At 49.1% G+C, this 14,215-nt stretch overlaps 1 protein-coding gene across 1 annotated transcript in view; it reads left to right on the plus strand.

Moving 5' to 3' along the window:
• RHCG (Rh family C glycoprotein) overlaps nt 1-14,215 on the plus strand; it is a 43,874-nt gene that overhangs the window by 16,859 nt on the left and 12,800 nt on the right. The window contains exons 4-9 of the mRNA XM_015419247.1: nt 4,168-4,315; nt 5,736-5,902; nt 6,496-6,633; nt 7,557-7,693; nt 8,453-8,577; nt 11,660-11,733. Coding sequence (XP_015274733.1) covers nt 4,168-4,315; nt 5,736-5,902; nt 6,496-6,633; nt 7,557-7,693; nt 8,453-8,577; nt 11,660-11,733 — 789 coding nt within the window. The remainder of the gene's footprint in view (nt 1-4,167; nt 4,316-5,735; nt 5,903-6,495; nt 6,634-7,556; nt 7,694-8,452; nt 8,578-11,659; nt 11,734-14,215) is intronic.

Here is a 14,215-nt window from a genome sequence, read left to right on the forward strand (position 1 = left end):
GGGATTTGTTCCCCAGGTCGGTATCCCGGAGGTGGCTCATAGTCCCCTTCACTTGGAGGCGCCGATGCTCCCTCTCCAAACGGTTCATACATCCAATCCTCAGTGTCACGGAGGATAGTTCGGTACTTCCCGGCAGCAGCCGGCTTCTCCGTATCGGGAAATAGTCCTTTGTCGAACAGACTCTCTCGAAGTCCACTGCCTCGGCGGGAGTAAACCTCCCTGGTGCCCTTGGCATTATACAAAGTCCAATCCTCCTGCATTGGTGTCTGCCGCGGGCCCCATTGCGAAGGGGTCGGAGGCGGCCAAGACAAGTATGCAGGTAGCCGGGGAATCGTTCCCCCCACCGCACCCAACGAAGATGCGGCCGTCGTGGTGATCAACGTTGTGGAGGTCGTTGGGACCGATCCCGCGTCCCCCTCCGTGTTAGGAATGGTTCCCTCTGTCCCGCTCATGATCTCGCCAGACTCGGGACGACAGGAACGACAATATGTTGGATCCCCAAGCATCGAGAATAAATCCACGTTTTCAAGAAAAGCAAAATTTATTTCAAAGCATTGGAAAGACACTCAAACACGTTCTTTGTTAGAACTGACTACAAACGGTTAGGGCAAGCATAATAAAGGGATTTGAAACAGATACAGAACCAATGGGTCACTTTCCCGCTGGCGGGTGAAAGGAAACGGTTGCGCGCTCATTCCCTGAGAACCAGGCTATCTCCAGACATAACACAGGTGCAGTTCTCAGGCTCTAAAAGCAACAAGCTGGCAATGAAGCGAACTCCCCCAGTACGTCCTCCAGTTGTTTGGCTTAGGCATTACAGCAGATTAAAATAATAGCACACAGGCAAAGGGGGGGGGGTAGCAACTGTACAGAAGTACCAGCAACACAGAACACCATGGCAGCTTGCTGACATTCTGATCTGTTATTGTTAAAAATTATTGCCCATCCTTCAAATGATGATTGGTAGCAGTCCTTATTAATGTATGTTATCTTGCATTTCTGGCATTTGCTCACTCAGTGTTTCTCATGGGATAGGGATGGTGGCAACAGGTTTCTTCATCTGTGCAACTGTTGCCACTATCACATTGATCCCAAGAAGGGCGAGTGGGCCACATGACATTTCTGCTGCAGGATCTTCCCACTCTTTCACCTCCTAACCTCTGTTGGACTGGGTCCAAAGAAGAAGAGCAAAGGGGGAGGGAGGGAACTGTCATCGGCAAGGAAGAGAAACTGCTGCTTGCATTAGGGGCCTGAGGAGCTAGCTGTTACCCTTGTGCGCGGGGCAGGAGGCGGATGGGGTCTGCCATGTGAGTCTCTTGCCCAGGGCTCACTAATGCCTGGATCCCAACCTGGTTTTGTGGAATGTGGTCACACAAGGAGTGTACTTGATTGGGCAGTAAAACCTGAAAGAAGAAAAACCTCCTCAGATTGTCAGACAGGGGTATCAAACAGGTTGCCCTTCAGGCCTGAAACAGGAAGACAAGCTTAAAATAGACTTGAGGAACATATGTTGGTATAAAGACAGCTTTTGCCTTCAGTTGGAAGCCTCCTTGGTTTTGCAAGCAGCCTGAATAGGCCATGGTCAGTAGTGGAATGAGAGACCACCACAGAATACTTGCAGAGGAAAGAAATGCAGAGGAAAGTAATGGCAAACTAACTCTGCTTCTTTCTTTCCTGGAATGCCCCTCAGATGGGGTTGCAGCTTGACAGTATCTTCTTCCTGGTTTTGCAAGCCATAGAAAACATTGTTATTTGGCTACAATCATTGTCATTTAATCTTCAGCGGTACTGAAATAAATTAATAGGGCCAGGTACTAAAGAACAGGAATTCAACCTTTCTACATCTTTCATGTAGATTTCTTTCTTCATATTTATATTCTGCTGGTTCTTTTTTATAAATAAACACTCAGGACAGTTAACAGATACCAAACTGGTTGAAAGAAGGTCATCTCTACTGCAGATGGATTCCTACTCCCCCCCCCCTCCCCAGGTGGCAATGGGGAAAGTTCAGCCTCATGGCCCTGATTCAATTTGTGGTTCTCCCCCTCCATGGTTGCTTTAAAAAATACATTGGGTGAGCCTGTCATGGATCCCCAATATAAGGTACCATTAAGCATTCAGTATATTGCAGTGCAAGAAAAAAGCAAACTTAAAAAAATTATACCCCACTTTTCTCCCTGATTGAGGATCCAAAGTGATTTTTCACATTGTTCTCCCTCCTCCACTTTAGGTAGGTTAGGCTAAGAGATTCTGTTGGGCCCAAGGTCACTCAGTGGGCTTCCATGGCAGAGCAGGGGGTTCAAACCCAGTAATCCCAGGTCTTAGTCTGACACTCTAACCACTATACCACACTAGCCTTCAATCTTTGGAACAATTAGAAAAGGGACTGAGAATAGAAATGGCTCCAAAGTGCACATTCCTAAAAAAACCATCTCAGCAAGGCTTTTCTGGAACTGGGAAGGGTACAGAAGAGACCAGTTGATCAACCAAGGGAAGTTGCAGCTCACATTGAGTGGTATAGGGGACCAAGCCATCATCTTTGGCTGGTTCCTTCAGGGAAGCAAACTGTAGCATTAGGTGAGCCTTTTGTTTGATTTTAAAAGCCATGGGGCCAGTTCTCAAGCTCAGCCACTGAAGAAACCAAATAAGGCAACAAACTCTGGAGGAACTGCAGGAGTTCAGATCACTATCAGCCATCAACAGCACGGGATGCCTGGGCCTGCACCTCTGCTGGCCTGGGTGCAAACTAGGGGTCTGCACTTGGTTGAACCAAATAAAAGACCTTATTGGTATTTTTCAGGTATCAGAGATCTGTATTCAGCTACCAAAACAGCTATACCCAAATAAAAGCTGCGGTGTCTTTAATGCCTTCTGAGTTACCAAGTTGCACTGCCATGGCAGCAGGACTCAGTGAGTGAACTCAGCAAGCATTTAAAGTTTAAATCCCTTCTCTATTACACCCTATGGTATAATGAAGCCAAATAAATTCAGGTTTCCTGAATATCTACCTGAATCCCAATACAAAACTGATATTGGTATTCAGGAATGTTCGGAAATACCAATATTTTTTTGGTCCAATAGACCTGAATTGGGAAAAAAGATATATTTTGCACACCCCTAGTGCAAACAAAACCAGTGGTGGTGGGCTGAGAAGCTGACAGGTGTATTTTGCTTGGGGTCACAGAATGCCTTGGCTGCGGTCACACGGAGCAGTAGCCACGCCACTGAGATGGATGATAGGCAGATTTTCCGGGCGCGATCACAGCGCCACATCTGGGAAGCGTAGAGCTCCTATGGCGAACCCGAGGCTTCCCTCCGAAGATGCGCAGTTAAAAACTAGTACCTCTGAGGTACTAGTTTCTGGTAACTGCGGGGCAAGGGCGGGCGTCTGATCGCGTTTCCGGTGGCATCCGGCGCCTGCCCATGTCCCCTCGCAAAAAGGTGTGTCCCCCCCACCCCACCCCGGGGTTCCCTTCCCAGCAGCGCCGTTCTCTTCTAGTGCAATGAATAGGAAAGAAGAGCAGACGAGTCGTTGTGGGCGAGGGGGAGAGAGAGCTTCGCACCAGGCAGCCCCCGGCACCTTCCTGGGCTGAGCAACGCTGGCATCACCTCCTGGGCAAGGCACGAGTGCCGGGGGCAAGGGGGGGCGTGACGACGACGCGGGGACTCAAGGAAAAGGCCATGGAACAGGCAGGGGGTCCGTGGGTGGAGGTGGGGTACAACATGCAAAAAGTTTTTTTTCCAAGTCTCCATGGGATGTGCACAAGCACCCAACGGCGCATGCGCACACTTCAGTTTAAAACCAAAACACAGCCCCATTTGCCACGCCGTGCCACTTCTTTGCCACGTTGTGTGATTGGCACTTCCCCCCTAACCATGGGACCTCGACGGGACCTCGAGGGGATGTCTGATCGCGCAACCGCGTGTTATTTTGCACCGGGGCAAACAGCCACGCTTCCCCCCTGCATTTTCCTGCCCTTGAACCATTTCCGGCAAGGTAACTCTTAATTTTGCATGTGGCCAACAACTTTCATGTTTTGAGTTTTAAATGTCCTCTTGCTGCAGTTAGGAAATATTGCTGGTGTTCAGGAGGCTCTCGAAAAACCTTCCACTCAGTGTGGAGAGAGTGCTTTCCAGACTGAACCTTTTTCTTTTCCAAAACCTCAGGTAAAAGATGCTGGTGGATCAATGACCATCCACACTTTTGGGGCTTACTTTGGTCTAACAGTAACTGCCATCTTGTATCGACCCAACCTGGATCAGACCAAAGACAAGCAGGGTTCTGTCTACCACTCGGACCTCTTCTCCATGATTGGTGAGCTGGTCTTCAGACTGGGGTGTTCCCAAAAGGTGCTTTCAGATTTTATGGTGGCCAAGGTCAATGAAGATGAGCTCAGGCTATCCTGTCCCCTTTCTCCATTGTTAAGCTTTTTGAAATGAACCCCATTCCCTTGCCCAGGAGACAGCTTGAAACAAAAGGCCTCTGTGCTTCTTGAGAACTTTTAGCATGCTATACTGTATTCTTCAACGCCAGGGGTGGGGTGCAGGCTCAGCGATAGAGTACCAGCTTTGCTTGCAGAAGGTCCCAGGTTCAATCCCTGACAATCCAGTTAAAAAAGGCTCCACTGGGAGGTGATGTGAAAGATCACCAGCTGAGACCCTGAAGAGCTGCTGCCAGTCAGTATAGGTGAATATGCTCCTTGACAGAGCAATGGCCTGACTCAGTGTAAAGCAGCTTATGTGATGTGTGTTCAGAAGCATGTTGTGATAGGACGGCATCCAGAATTTGACATCCAAAGTTCCTTAAAAAAAAAAAAAGTTCCTAGACTTTATGATCAGAATTTGAGGAAAGAGCATGTTTCCCACCAACAATGTCCCCTCTAAGCTGTGGAGTCTTATGAGCAAAAATTCTGCTTTGTGAGCTACTGGCCTTAAAGTTGTGAGTGAACGATTTGGCTACTGCATAAATCAGTTTGCTCTGGAGCCACCCTCCCTGAGCTGAGACAAAAATCTGTGAGCCGGAGGCGAAAAAACTGTGAGCTAACTCACACTAACTCAGCTTAGAGGGAACACAGCGGGCCACCAAGATGTCTTCAAATTTTACCTAAGCAATATCTAAACCAAATGAAAGATTTGAGTCTCTCTCTCTCTCTAAAGGAAAATAGGGAGAATGATCATGAGAGAAGAGGAGATTGGATTTATACCCCGCCCTTTACTACCCGAAGGAGTCTCAGAGTGGCTTACAATCTCCTTTCCCTTCCCCTGCCCACAAGAGATACCCTGTGAGGTAGGTGAGGCTAAAAGAGCCCTCTTGAGAATTGCCCATGAGAGAGCAGCTCTGAAAGAACTTATGACTGACCCAAGGTCACACCAGCAGCCTGCCCATGAGAGAACAGCTCTGAAAGAAGTTATGACTGACCCAAGGTCACACTAGCAGCTGCATGTGGAGGAGTGGGGAATCAAACCCGGTTCTCCCAGATTAGAGCCTGTGCTCTTAACCACTACACCAAACTGAAAGAAACAGAGTACTTAGAGCTAAGCCAGTAGCTTGGGGTGGTTTTTTTTTTTTTTGCACAGTTGGCCATCTGTTTCCTGTTCCCCTCCCTTCACTTTATCTTGAAACTTTCCAATCTCTTCCATTGCTTGTCCCATCTCCAATATTGCCCTCCCCTTTGTGAAGGGCATCTGAATGGTTATTATGAGATGCAGTGTGAGTTCCTTGTGTCCTGTTCTAGGCACCCTGTTCCTGTGGATGTATTGGCCCAGCTTCAATTCAGCCATCTCCAATCATGGGGATGCGCAGCACCGAGCCGCCATCAATACCTACTGCTCTCTGGCAGCCTGTGTCCTCACCACTGTGGCCTTCTCCAGTGTGCTGGAAAAGAAAGGCAGGCTAAATATGGTGAGCAAAAAAATTTGTGATCTTCACATTGCCATCTGCTAGTATGGTGCGCAATGATTACATAGACAGGGTGCATGGTTCCTCTTTGGCTGGGTGTATAGAGAAGTTTAATTTGGGAGGGGCTGTGACTCTGCTAGAGCATCTGCTTTGCATGCTGAGGGTCCCGGGTTCAATCCCCAGCATCTCCGGCATAAAGGACTAGTAGGTGATGTGAAAGACCTTAGCCTGAGAGTCTGGAGAGCTGCTGCCAGGCTGAGTAGCTAATACTGATGAGGGATCTTTTTTTGTTAAAAAATAAACTGGGAAATAAAGAAAGACTATGATAAATCCAAACAATATAACAAAAATGGATACCAGGAACAATAAAAAGTCCAAAGTGAACACAGCATACTCAAAATCTGAGGAGCAGTTCCATCTGAAAATTATAAGCCTAATACTTTCTGGAAAGGGTTTGTCTTCAATTGCCAAGTTCCAGAAGAGTTGGCCTGACCTCTCTGAGGAGAGAGATGCAAAATTTTGGTGCCACTGTTGCAAAGGCCTTGGTGAGCACTGAACGGCTCTTCATTATTTATTTATTTATTTATTTTGCACAGGTCCACATCCAGAATGCCACCCTGGCGGGTGGTGTGGCTATTGGGACCGCTGCAGAGATGATGCTGCCCCCATATGGTTCTCTCATCATTGGTTTTATCAGTGGCATCGTGTCTACTGTTGGTTTTGTCTTTGTCACAGTAAGAGCATCTCTGAGTTTAGCTACATTGCCTGTACAGGAGAAGGCGAGTATTTTCCTGGAGCAGATGGTCTTTAAAAAGCTGTGTGTGTCAGCTTTGCAAGACTGCATCCAGTGTTTGAAAACAGCGGTTTTCTAGCAATGCTCTGGAAAGCCCACCAAGTGTATCGCGCAGACGGTATCCATCCCCTATTGTCTGTCCCAGCCCTTTATATTGAAGGGCATGCTGCCTGTAAGGTTCATTAAAGTGGACGCATCTTTATCCTGCCCTTCCTTCAAGGAGCTCAAGGTAGTGGACATAGTTCTCCCTCATCCCATTGTACCCTCACAACACCTTGTGAGTTAGGTTAGACGGAGAGAGTGACTAGCCCAAGGTCACCCAGCAGGGTTACCACGTGCAGAGGAACTCATGTCTTCCCAGTCACAATTTCTAACCACGACACCACATTATGTTTCTGTCTTTGTTACTAAATGTTGATAGTCCATCATTTATCTAATTGTTTAGAACAAGAGAAGGACCTTTTGGGGGCTTGTTGGGAAAGGAAATCACATTTCTGCCCTTACTTTGCCCTACCCCCTCCCTCCTCCACCTCATCCTTCTGGTGGGGATGGCTACTGCTGCAGTGGAGGGTGCCTTTTGGGGTTGCTCTGGTAATTCAATATGTTGCCAGAACTTTTTTTTTTTAATTACAGTTAATGTTGGGGTGGGAGTTTAATCCACAAATTAGGTTTTTTAAAAAATCTCATTTTTCCCCCGGTAAGTCCCAAGTTTCTGGAGTCCTAAATCATAGCTGTGGCTGACTCCATCATGCAGATGTTTTTATCCATGCAGGGACCAGTCCCTAAAGACTGATAGGTGGGTGAGGATGGCTTCAGAAAAAGACCAGTGCTGAGCAACTATGTCTTATTCCTCCTTCCTGCCAGCCTTTCTTAGAGTCCAAGCTACATATCCAAGACACGTGTGGCATCCACAACCTACATGCCATGCCAGGGCTAATTGGGGGCATCGTGGGAGCTGTCACAGCCGCTGCTGCCACAGAGGAAGTCTATGGAACTGAAGGGTACGGTGGTTTGGATTACACCACTGGGACAAGGTTTGGGGAGACAGAGGGAGAGACTGCTTGAACTAAAATTGCATACAGCCTAATTACTAAATTGCCTTTCATTTTGTGGCGGCCTGAGATTTTTTGAAGCCCATCCTTGCTGCCAGGCACTCTTATTTTCATATACGTTTAGGAGTCGCATTGCATGCCAACTCACCTTTTGGGAAAGGCCCAGAGGCCTGGAGAATAGGTGATGATTCTATCTAACCATAATCCCACCTTTACTTCGAGGAGCTCAAGGAGACATTCATGGCTTCCCCCTCCCCATTTTAGTCTCACAACAACCCTGTGAGGCAGGTTAGGCTGGGAGAGAGTAACTGGCCCAAGGTCCCCAGCAAGCTTCCATCAACTGAGTGGGGATTTCAAACCAGGTCCCCCAAGTCCTAGCCACAGAGGTCATTTCGGGGGGGAACGCGGGTGAGGTGCAGGGGGCGGGGCACATGACGAAGCCCCGCCCCCTGCTTCCGGCCGCCCCACTTCCGGCCCTCATTCAGCCAGGAGGAGGCAGGAGAAGAAGGAGGGTAAGTTGCTTCCTCCCCGCCTCTCCCCACCCCTGCCTGCCTGGGGCCAGGGAGGGCCTTGACCGGGCTTCCTTGCACTCCTGCTGGCCTTGCAGGTCCACCGCAGGGCCCCTCATGGGGCTCGGTAGTAAAGAGTGTCTCTTAACTTGGAAGCAAGTCTCACTGTTGCTTTTCCCCTGTCTTTCCTTCCTTGTAGGCTCATCCATGCTTTTGACTTCATTGGTCCCTACGCGAACAGGACACCCAGGGTCCAAGGGGGGTTCCAGGCAGCTGGCATTGCTGTGTCCTTGGGCATGGCCTTGGTTGGAGGGGCCATTGTAGGTGAGTAGATACGCTCTCCTAGGGTCAGAAAATGTGCTAGAAAACTGGGAGGATTGCGGGGGTGAGCCCGCTTCAATACGAGAGACAGATGCGGCTGTCTGATCAGCCCTTTTAAATGCTATAGGGAACAGTAATGAAACCCGATCAAAATGACCGTGTGACCACCCCCTAACTGTAACCTACCAGGGGGAGTCACTGTTCCCTGATCATGATCCCTGATGAATCACCATCCTGAGTTTTGTTGGGTGAGTTGCTAATGATGTTCTGCTCCCTAGAAATTGAATCTCAGCACGGGGAGTGGATGCATCATAATTTCTGTCAATGTAATCATATCCTATGCACCATCTGCCTGTTTACACTGTGCAACACAAAACTAACTGTGTAATAGAATAGCAGACACACCTTAAACAAATAAATTTATATAAATATCATATCATACCGAAAACATCTCCAACAGAATGTATTCAACCTCCAAAGAAGCACCGCTTCAATCACTATATAACCCAAGTGGATCATAAATCAAAATAAAGTCCAAAATTAATGTCCAACGTAGCACAAAATGATGTCTTCATTGGCCACTTTCCAGGCTGCTTTGCTGTTGTCCCAGCTGCTTAGGGCCGGTTGCCAAGCTGCTTGCCTGGCCACTATGCTGTGTTTTGTTTCCATGCTGTCATGCTTCACGTGTTTGCCGGCTTGGATCACTGCGTATCGCTTAAAGCTTTATCAAAAGCAAGTCTAGAACAGAAGTCTCTTAATTTTATGTAGAACAATAAAAGTCTAACAGGGAACTGCATCTCCCATATCAACTAAATATACACGGTGTTCATGGAGAGCTCTTAAACCAGCATAATACAGGAGGCTTTTGCACCTATATAAAAGAAGACTACAAGACTGGCTTGCTCCTTTATAAACACTTGAACATGGAACCAAAAGTAAATAAAAAAAAAAATTAAAAGCTAAATAATTCAAATTACAAATTAATATGAAAAGTTTGTATAATATTCCATTCAGCTTCATGTTGCTTATTTATTTAAAGTACCATGGGTTATTTTTCAGGATTATTTGAAAAATATAAAGAAGAAATGAAACATTGGGTTGCTCTGTAGCAAGAGGCTGACACCTTCATTACTATGGGATTACTCCTGAGTAAGAGTGTGACGAAATGAGTTTATATCCAGATGCTCATTGAGAATGATGGACCTGTAATATTGCCAAGTTTTACAATATAATCTGATTCTTACTTAACCTGTGTTGTCATCTATATCACAGTGTTTGTTTGTTTGTTGCATTTCCTATACCTGTGATCCCATCTTGGTTTTTTCACGTTCTTCATTTCAGCATTGACTGAGTTTTTGGATATTAATTTTGGACTTTATTTTGATTTATGATTCACTTGGAATTAAGGGTGTCACATGAGCCAGATGACCCCTTGTCGGTGTCGTTGGTCGCCTGCCGCCATGTGCTGTCCCCCACCGCACCCTGCCACCAGGGGAGAAGGGGGGGAACTCCAGAAGCCTCAGACAAGTGGGAGGAGAGGAGGTTATGTCACCACCCTCTGCTCTCCCTTGGCACGTTCAGACAGCTCTCTCTCTCTCTCCTGTCCGTAACTCCTCCTGGGCCTTTTGCATCCTCCCTGGCTTCTGTCTGCATTCTCCCTTTTATTCCCGTCCCATGCCACCTACTCTCCCCTACGTTCTGCCCTCCACCCCCTATCGTAGCCCCGCCCCCTCCTTTTATTCCCAGATGCTGAGTCTGGGGCGTGGCAGCCTTCCAGCTCTCCCCCTCTGGACCCAACGGCTGCATCAGCTCTGCTTCTCCCCTTCCTTGTGCTGTGCAGGGCCGTAGGTGGACCCTCACGCTGGGCCATTTGCCCGGTGTGGTCTCCTTCCCCCCTCCCAGGGGATTATCCCCTGCTGCTTGCTGTCCAGGGGCGGTGGCGGCCGGCTGCTTCGGGGGCGTCCCATCTGTTCCCAACATGGTCGGTGGGCTGCGGATCCCAGTAGGTGCCGACAGGGTCGTGGCTGGGGGGGTTGGCTAGATCAGAGTCCCGAGCGGCGGCAGCCATCCCTGCGGGGGCTCACCCTCAGGACAAAGGGTTATATAGTGATTGAAGCGGTGCTCCTTTGGAAGTTGAATACATTCTGTTGGAGATGTTTTCAGTAGGATAGGTATTTATATAATCATATAAGGTGTGTCTGCTATTCTATTATACAGTTAGTTTTGTATTGACAGCTTCTTATTGTGTATTTCCCTTTTGTTTTTGATAGCCTAGTTTAGTTAGGTTGTGGTTTCTGAGTGTTTCTTTAATATAAGAAGATATTACACCCTTCTGGCTTTTAAGTCAGTGAAAGAACACAAACACAGTAGGCAGAGTAGAGTGTTCAACAGTGGGTTATTCTGGGTGAGTCAGGCTTGGCCAAAAGATCTGATCTATATAACTCCCGCCAAGCTACTTTTTAGGGCCAAAAGACCTGCCTGGATTCCAGCTACAAAACTCCAGTGTTCCATTTAGTGTGGCATTTGGAAATGAGCTTCTCCTCTCCTGATCTCTTGTGAATCCTATCAAGGTCAAGGATAGATATGAAACTTTCCTCCCCAGCCATTTCCCCTAGAGTTGCTACTACTCCTCACACATTTTTGAGCCTTTCAGCCCTTAGTTTTCAAATAAACCAAGAAATTGCTTTTGGATGTTGCAAAAGAGAAAAATAAACAAAGCTATTGAAAGGGTACATTCTGAAGATGAGGGATTGTGTGCTGGAAGGAGTAATTTTTGTGTCTATGTAGTGCAGCCATACAATATACCCAGAACCCTGATTATTTAGAATCCTTTACATGATACTTCAAATGTCAAAGTGATTTTTAAAATGCATTGCTATGGCAAGGAGAATACAAAATTTCTTTTTTCCCTTGTGTGAAACTCACTTAACATAGAAAAGGAAGTCAGGATATCGAATGGGCCCTTGCTTACATATGATCTTTTCTGGCTCAGATCTTATATAGGAAGGGAAGTCTGCCTGCATTCGTTCACCCTAGAGAATGTATAACTGAATAGTCTTGTTACTTTGATTGTCCTTTCCTTCAGGTGGCATTTTGAAATTGCCGTTCTTTGGTGATCCCACAGATGAAAATTGCTTTGATGATGATGTCTATTGGGAGGTGAGAACTGTAGATCTGTTGGATATGGGGTTGTGGTGCTATGTTAACAGTTGATGGGCAGAGGATCCCGTCTGCACTAACACTCTCCTTGACATACCCACCAAGTTTGGTCCCCATTGGACTTCGGGGTGGGGGGGGAACTACAGACCCTCAAAGAGACAATGCTTTTCAATGAGACATCACCCCCACTGTTTCGGGAGTTACCGAAACTGACCTGGGTGAGCTAGAGGCCTCCAACTCACACAGTCACAAGTCACATCTCTGTTGGGTGTAGGAGGTCCATGTAGCGGACCCCCAAGCCAGATGCCGCACCCAGAAACTGCTTCTGGAAGAGCTGTCCAGTGCCGGTTTCAGACAGTACATGGTAGAACTGGTTCAGCTACAGGCATCCAACTGGTAGAACTGGTTCAGCTACAGGCCTCCAACTCCCAGAGGACCTCCCCAGAGACCACCGCACGGTTGCAGGTGCCTCTGTCTTCCTGGGGCCAACCACAGAGGTGGGTGGAGCTCTCTCCCAGGGCCCATCCACCCTTAAACGGTAAAATGATCACCAACCAGGGTGACCAGTGGAGGGAACATCCCAAGAGAGGGAGGGCATCGCTCACGTCCATCCATGTTTATTTTAAGTTTTTGGGGTGGGATCCTGGGGGTGGAGAGTGCAGGGAGACTTAGAGGACATGGGTTGCTTCCAACAGATATCTCTTCCTAGGTTGCCTGGTGTGGGAAATGTCCCAAGAGGAGGGGAGCATCACTTATGTCCATTAATGTTTATTTTTAGGTTTTTGGGGGGATTCCGAGGGGCAGAGAATGCAAAGAGACTTTGAGGAGATGGCTTGCTTCCAACAGATGTCTCTTCCTAGGTTGCCTGGCATGAGGAATGTCCCCAAGAGGGCAAAGGCATCGCTTGCATGGGGGTGGGTGGCATTCACTCCCCGGGCCCACCCTCCACCCACTGGCGATGTGGTTACCTGGCAGGGCTGACCCTCCCACCCTGCCCAGGGCCTGGGGAACACCCACACAGGAATGGGTGGTGCTTCTGTCCTGGGCCCCACCCTCCACCCTGATATGGCAATGTGATCACCGACCAGGGAAACCAGCACAGGGAACATCCCAGGAGGGGGAGGGCGTCGCTCACATCCATTAATGTTTATTTTAAAGTTTTTTGGGGGGGTTGCTTGGGGTGGAGAATGCAGAGACTTGGAGAACATGGGTTGCTCCTGACAGTTATCTCCTCCTAGGTTGCCTGGCACAGGGAATGTCCCAAGAGGGGGAGGGCATCACTCACGTCCGTCCATGTTTACTTTTACATTTTTGGGGGGTTCCTGGAGTGGAAGGGGTGCCCAGAGAAGCTGAAGATAGGGGTCACGTCTGACAGATATCTCTTCCTCGGTTGCCTGGCGCAGGGAATGTCCTAAGAGGGGGAGGGCATCACTCACATCCATCCATGTTTATTTTTATGTTGGGGGGGTTCCTTGGGGTGGAGAATGCAAAGAGACTTGGAAGACAAGGGTCACTTCTGACAGATATCTCTTCCTAGTTTGCCTGGTGCTCTCTCACCGGGCCAACCAGGTGGTACTCTCTCACCGGGCCAACCCTCCACCCACAGGCAAAGTGAGTACTGGGCAGGGCCGACCCCCTCTGCCCTGTCCGGTGCCCGGGGAACACCCACTCAGGTAGCACTCTGTCCTCGGGCCCACCCTCCGGCAGGGTGATAACCAGGCATGGCCAACCCTCCCATCATGCCTGGTGCCCTGGGAACACCCTCAGGGGGGCTGGTGATGCTCCTGCCCCGGGCCCACCCTCCACCCTGAAATGGTAAAGTGATTACCAACCAGGTCACAACCTCCTGCCCAGCCCAAGGCCTGGGGAAAACCCACATAGGAGTGGGTGGTGCTCTCTCCCCAGGCCCACCCTCCACCCGTGGGCAACATTGTTACTGGGCATGGCCGACCCCCTGACCTGCCTGGGGCCCAGGGACCACCCGCATGGGTAGCACTCTCTCCCTGGGCTCACACTCTGGCAAGGTGAAAACTGGGCACAGCTGACCATCCCACCTTGCCCAGGGCCATGGGAATACCCACAGGGGGCAGGTGATGCTCCCACCCCATGCCCACCCTCCACCCTGAAACAGTAAAGTGATTACCGACCAGAGCAAATCCTCCTGCCCATCCTGGGGAACACCCACACAGGGGCAGGTGCCATTAAATCCCTGGGCCCACCCTCCACTCACTGGCCACGTGATCACTAGTTAGGGCTGACCCTCCTGCCCTGCCCGGGGCCCGGGGAACACCTGCACAGGGACGGGTGGTGTTCCCTCCCTGGGTCCAGCCTCTACCCACTGGCAAAATGTTAACAGGGCAGGGCTGACCCTCTGCCCTGCCCAGGGCCCAGGTAACACCCACACAGGGGCAGGGGGTGCTCTCTCCCTGGGCCCAGCCTCTACTCATGGGCAACATGATCACTGGGCAGTGTCAGGTTCCAC

Source organism: Gekko japonicus, unplaced genomic scaffold (genome assembly GCF_001447785.1).
Source record: "Gekko japonicus isolate JY-2015 unplaced genomic scaffold, Gekko_japonicus_V1.1 scaffold111, whole genome shotgun sequence".
NCBI classification, from domain to species: Eukaryota; Metazoa; Chordata; class Lepidosauria; order Squamata; family Gekkonidae; genus Gekko; species Gekko japonicus.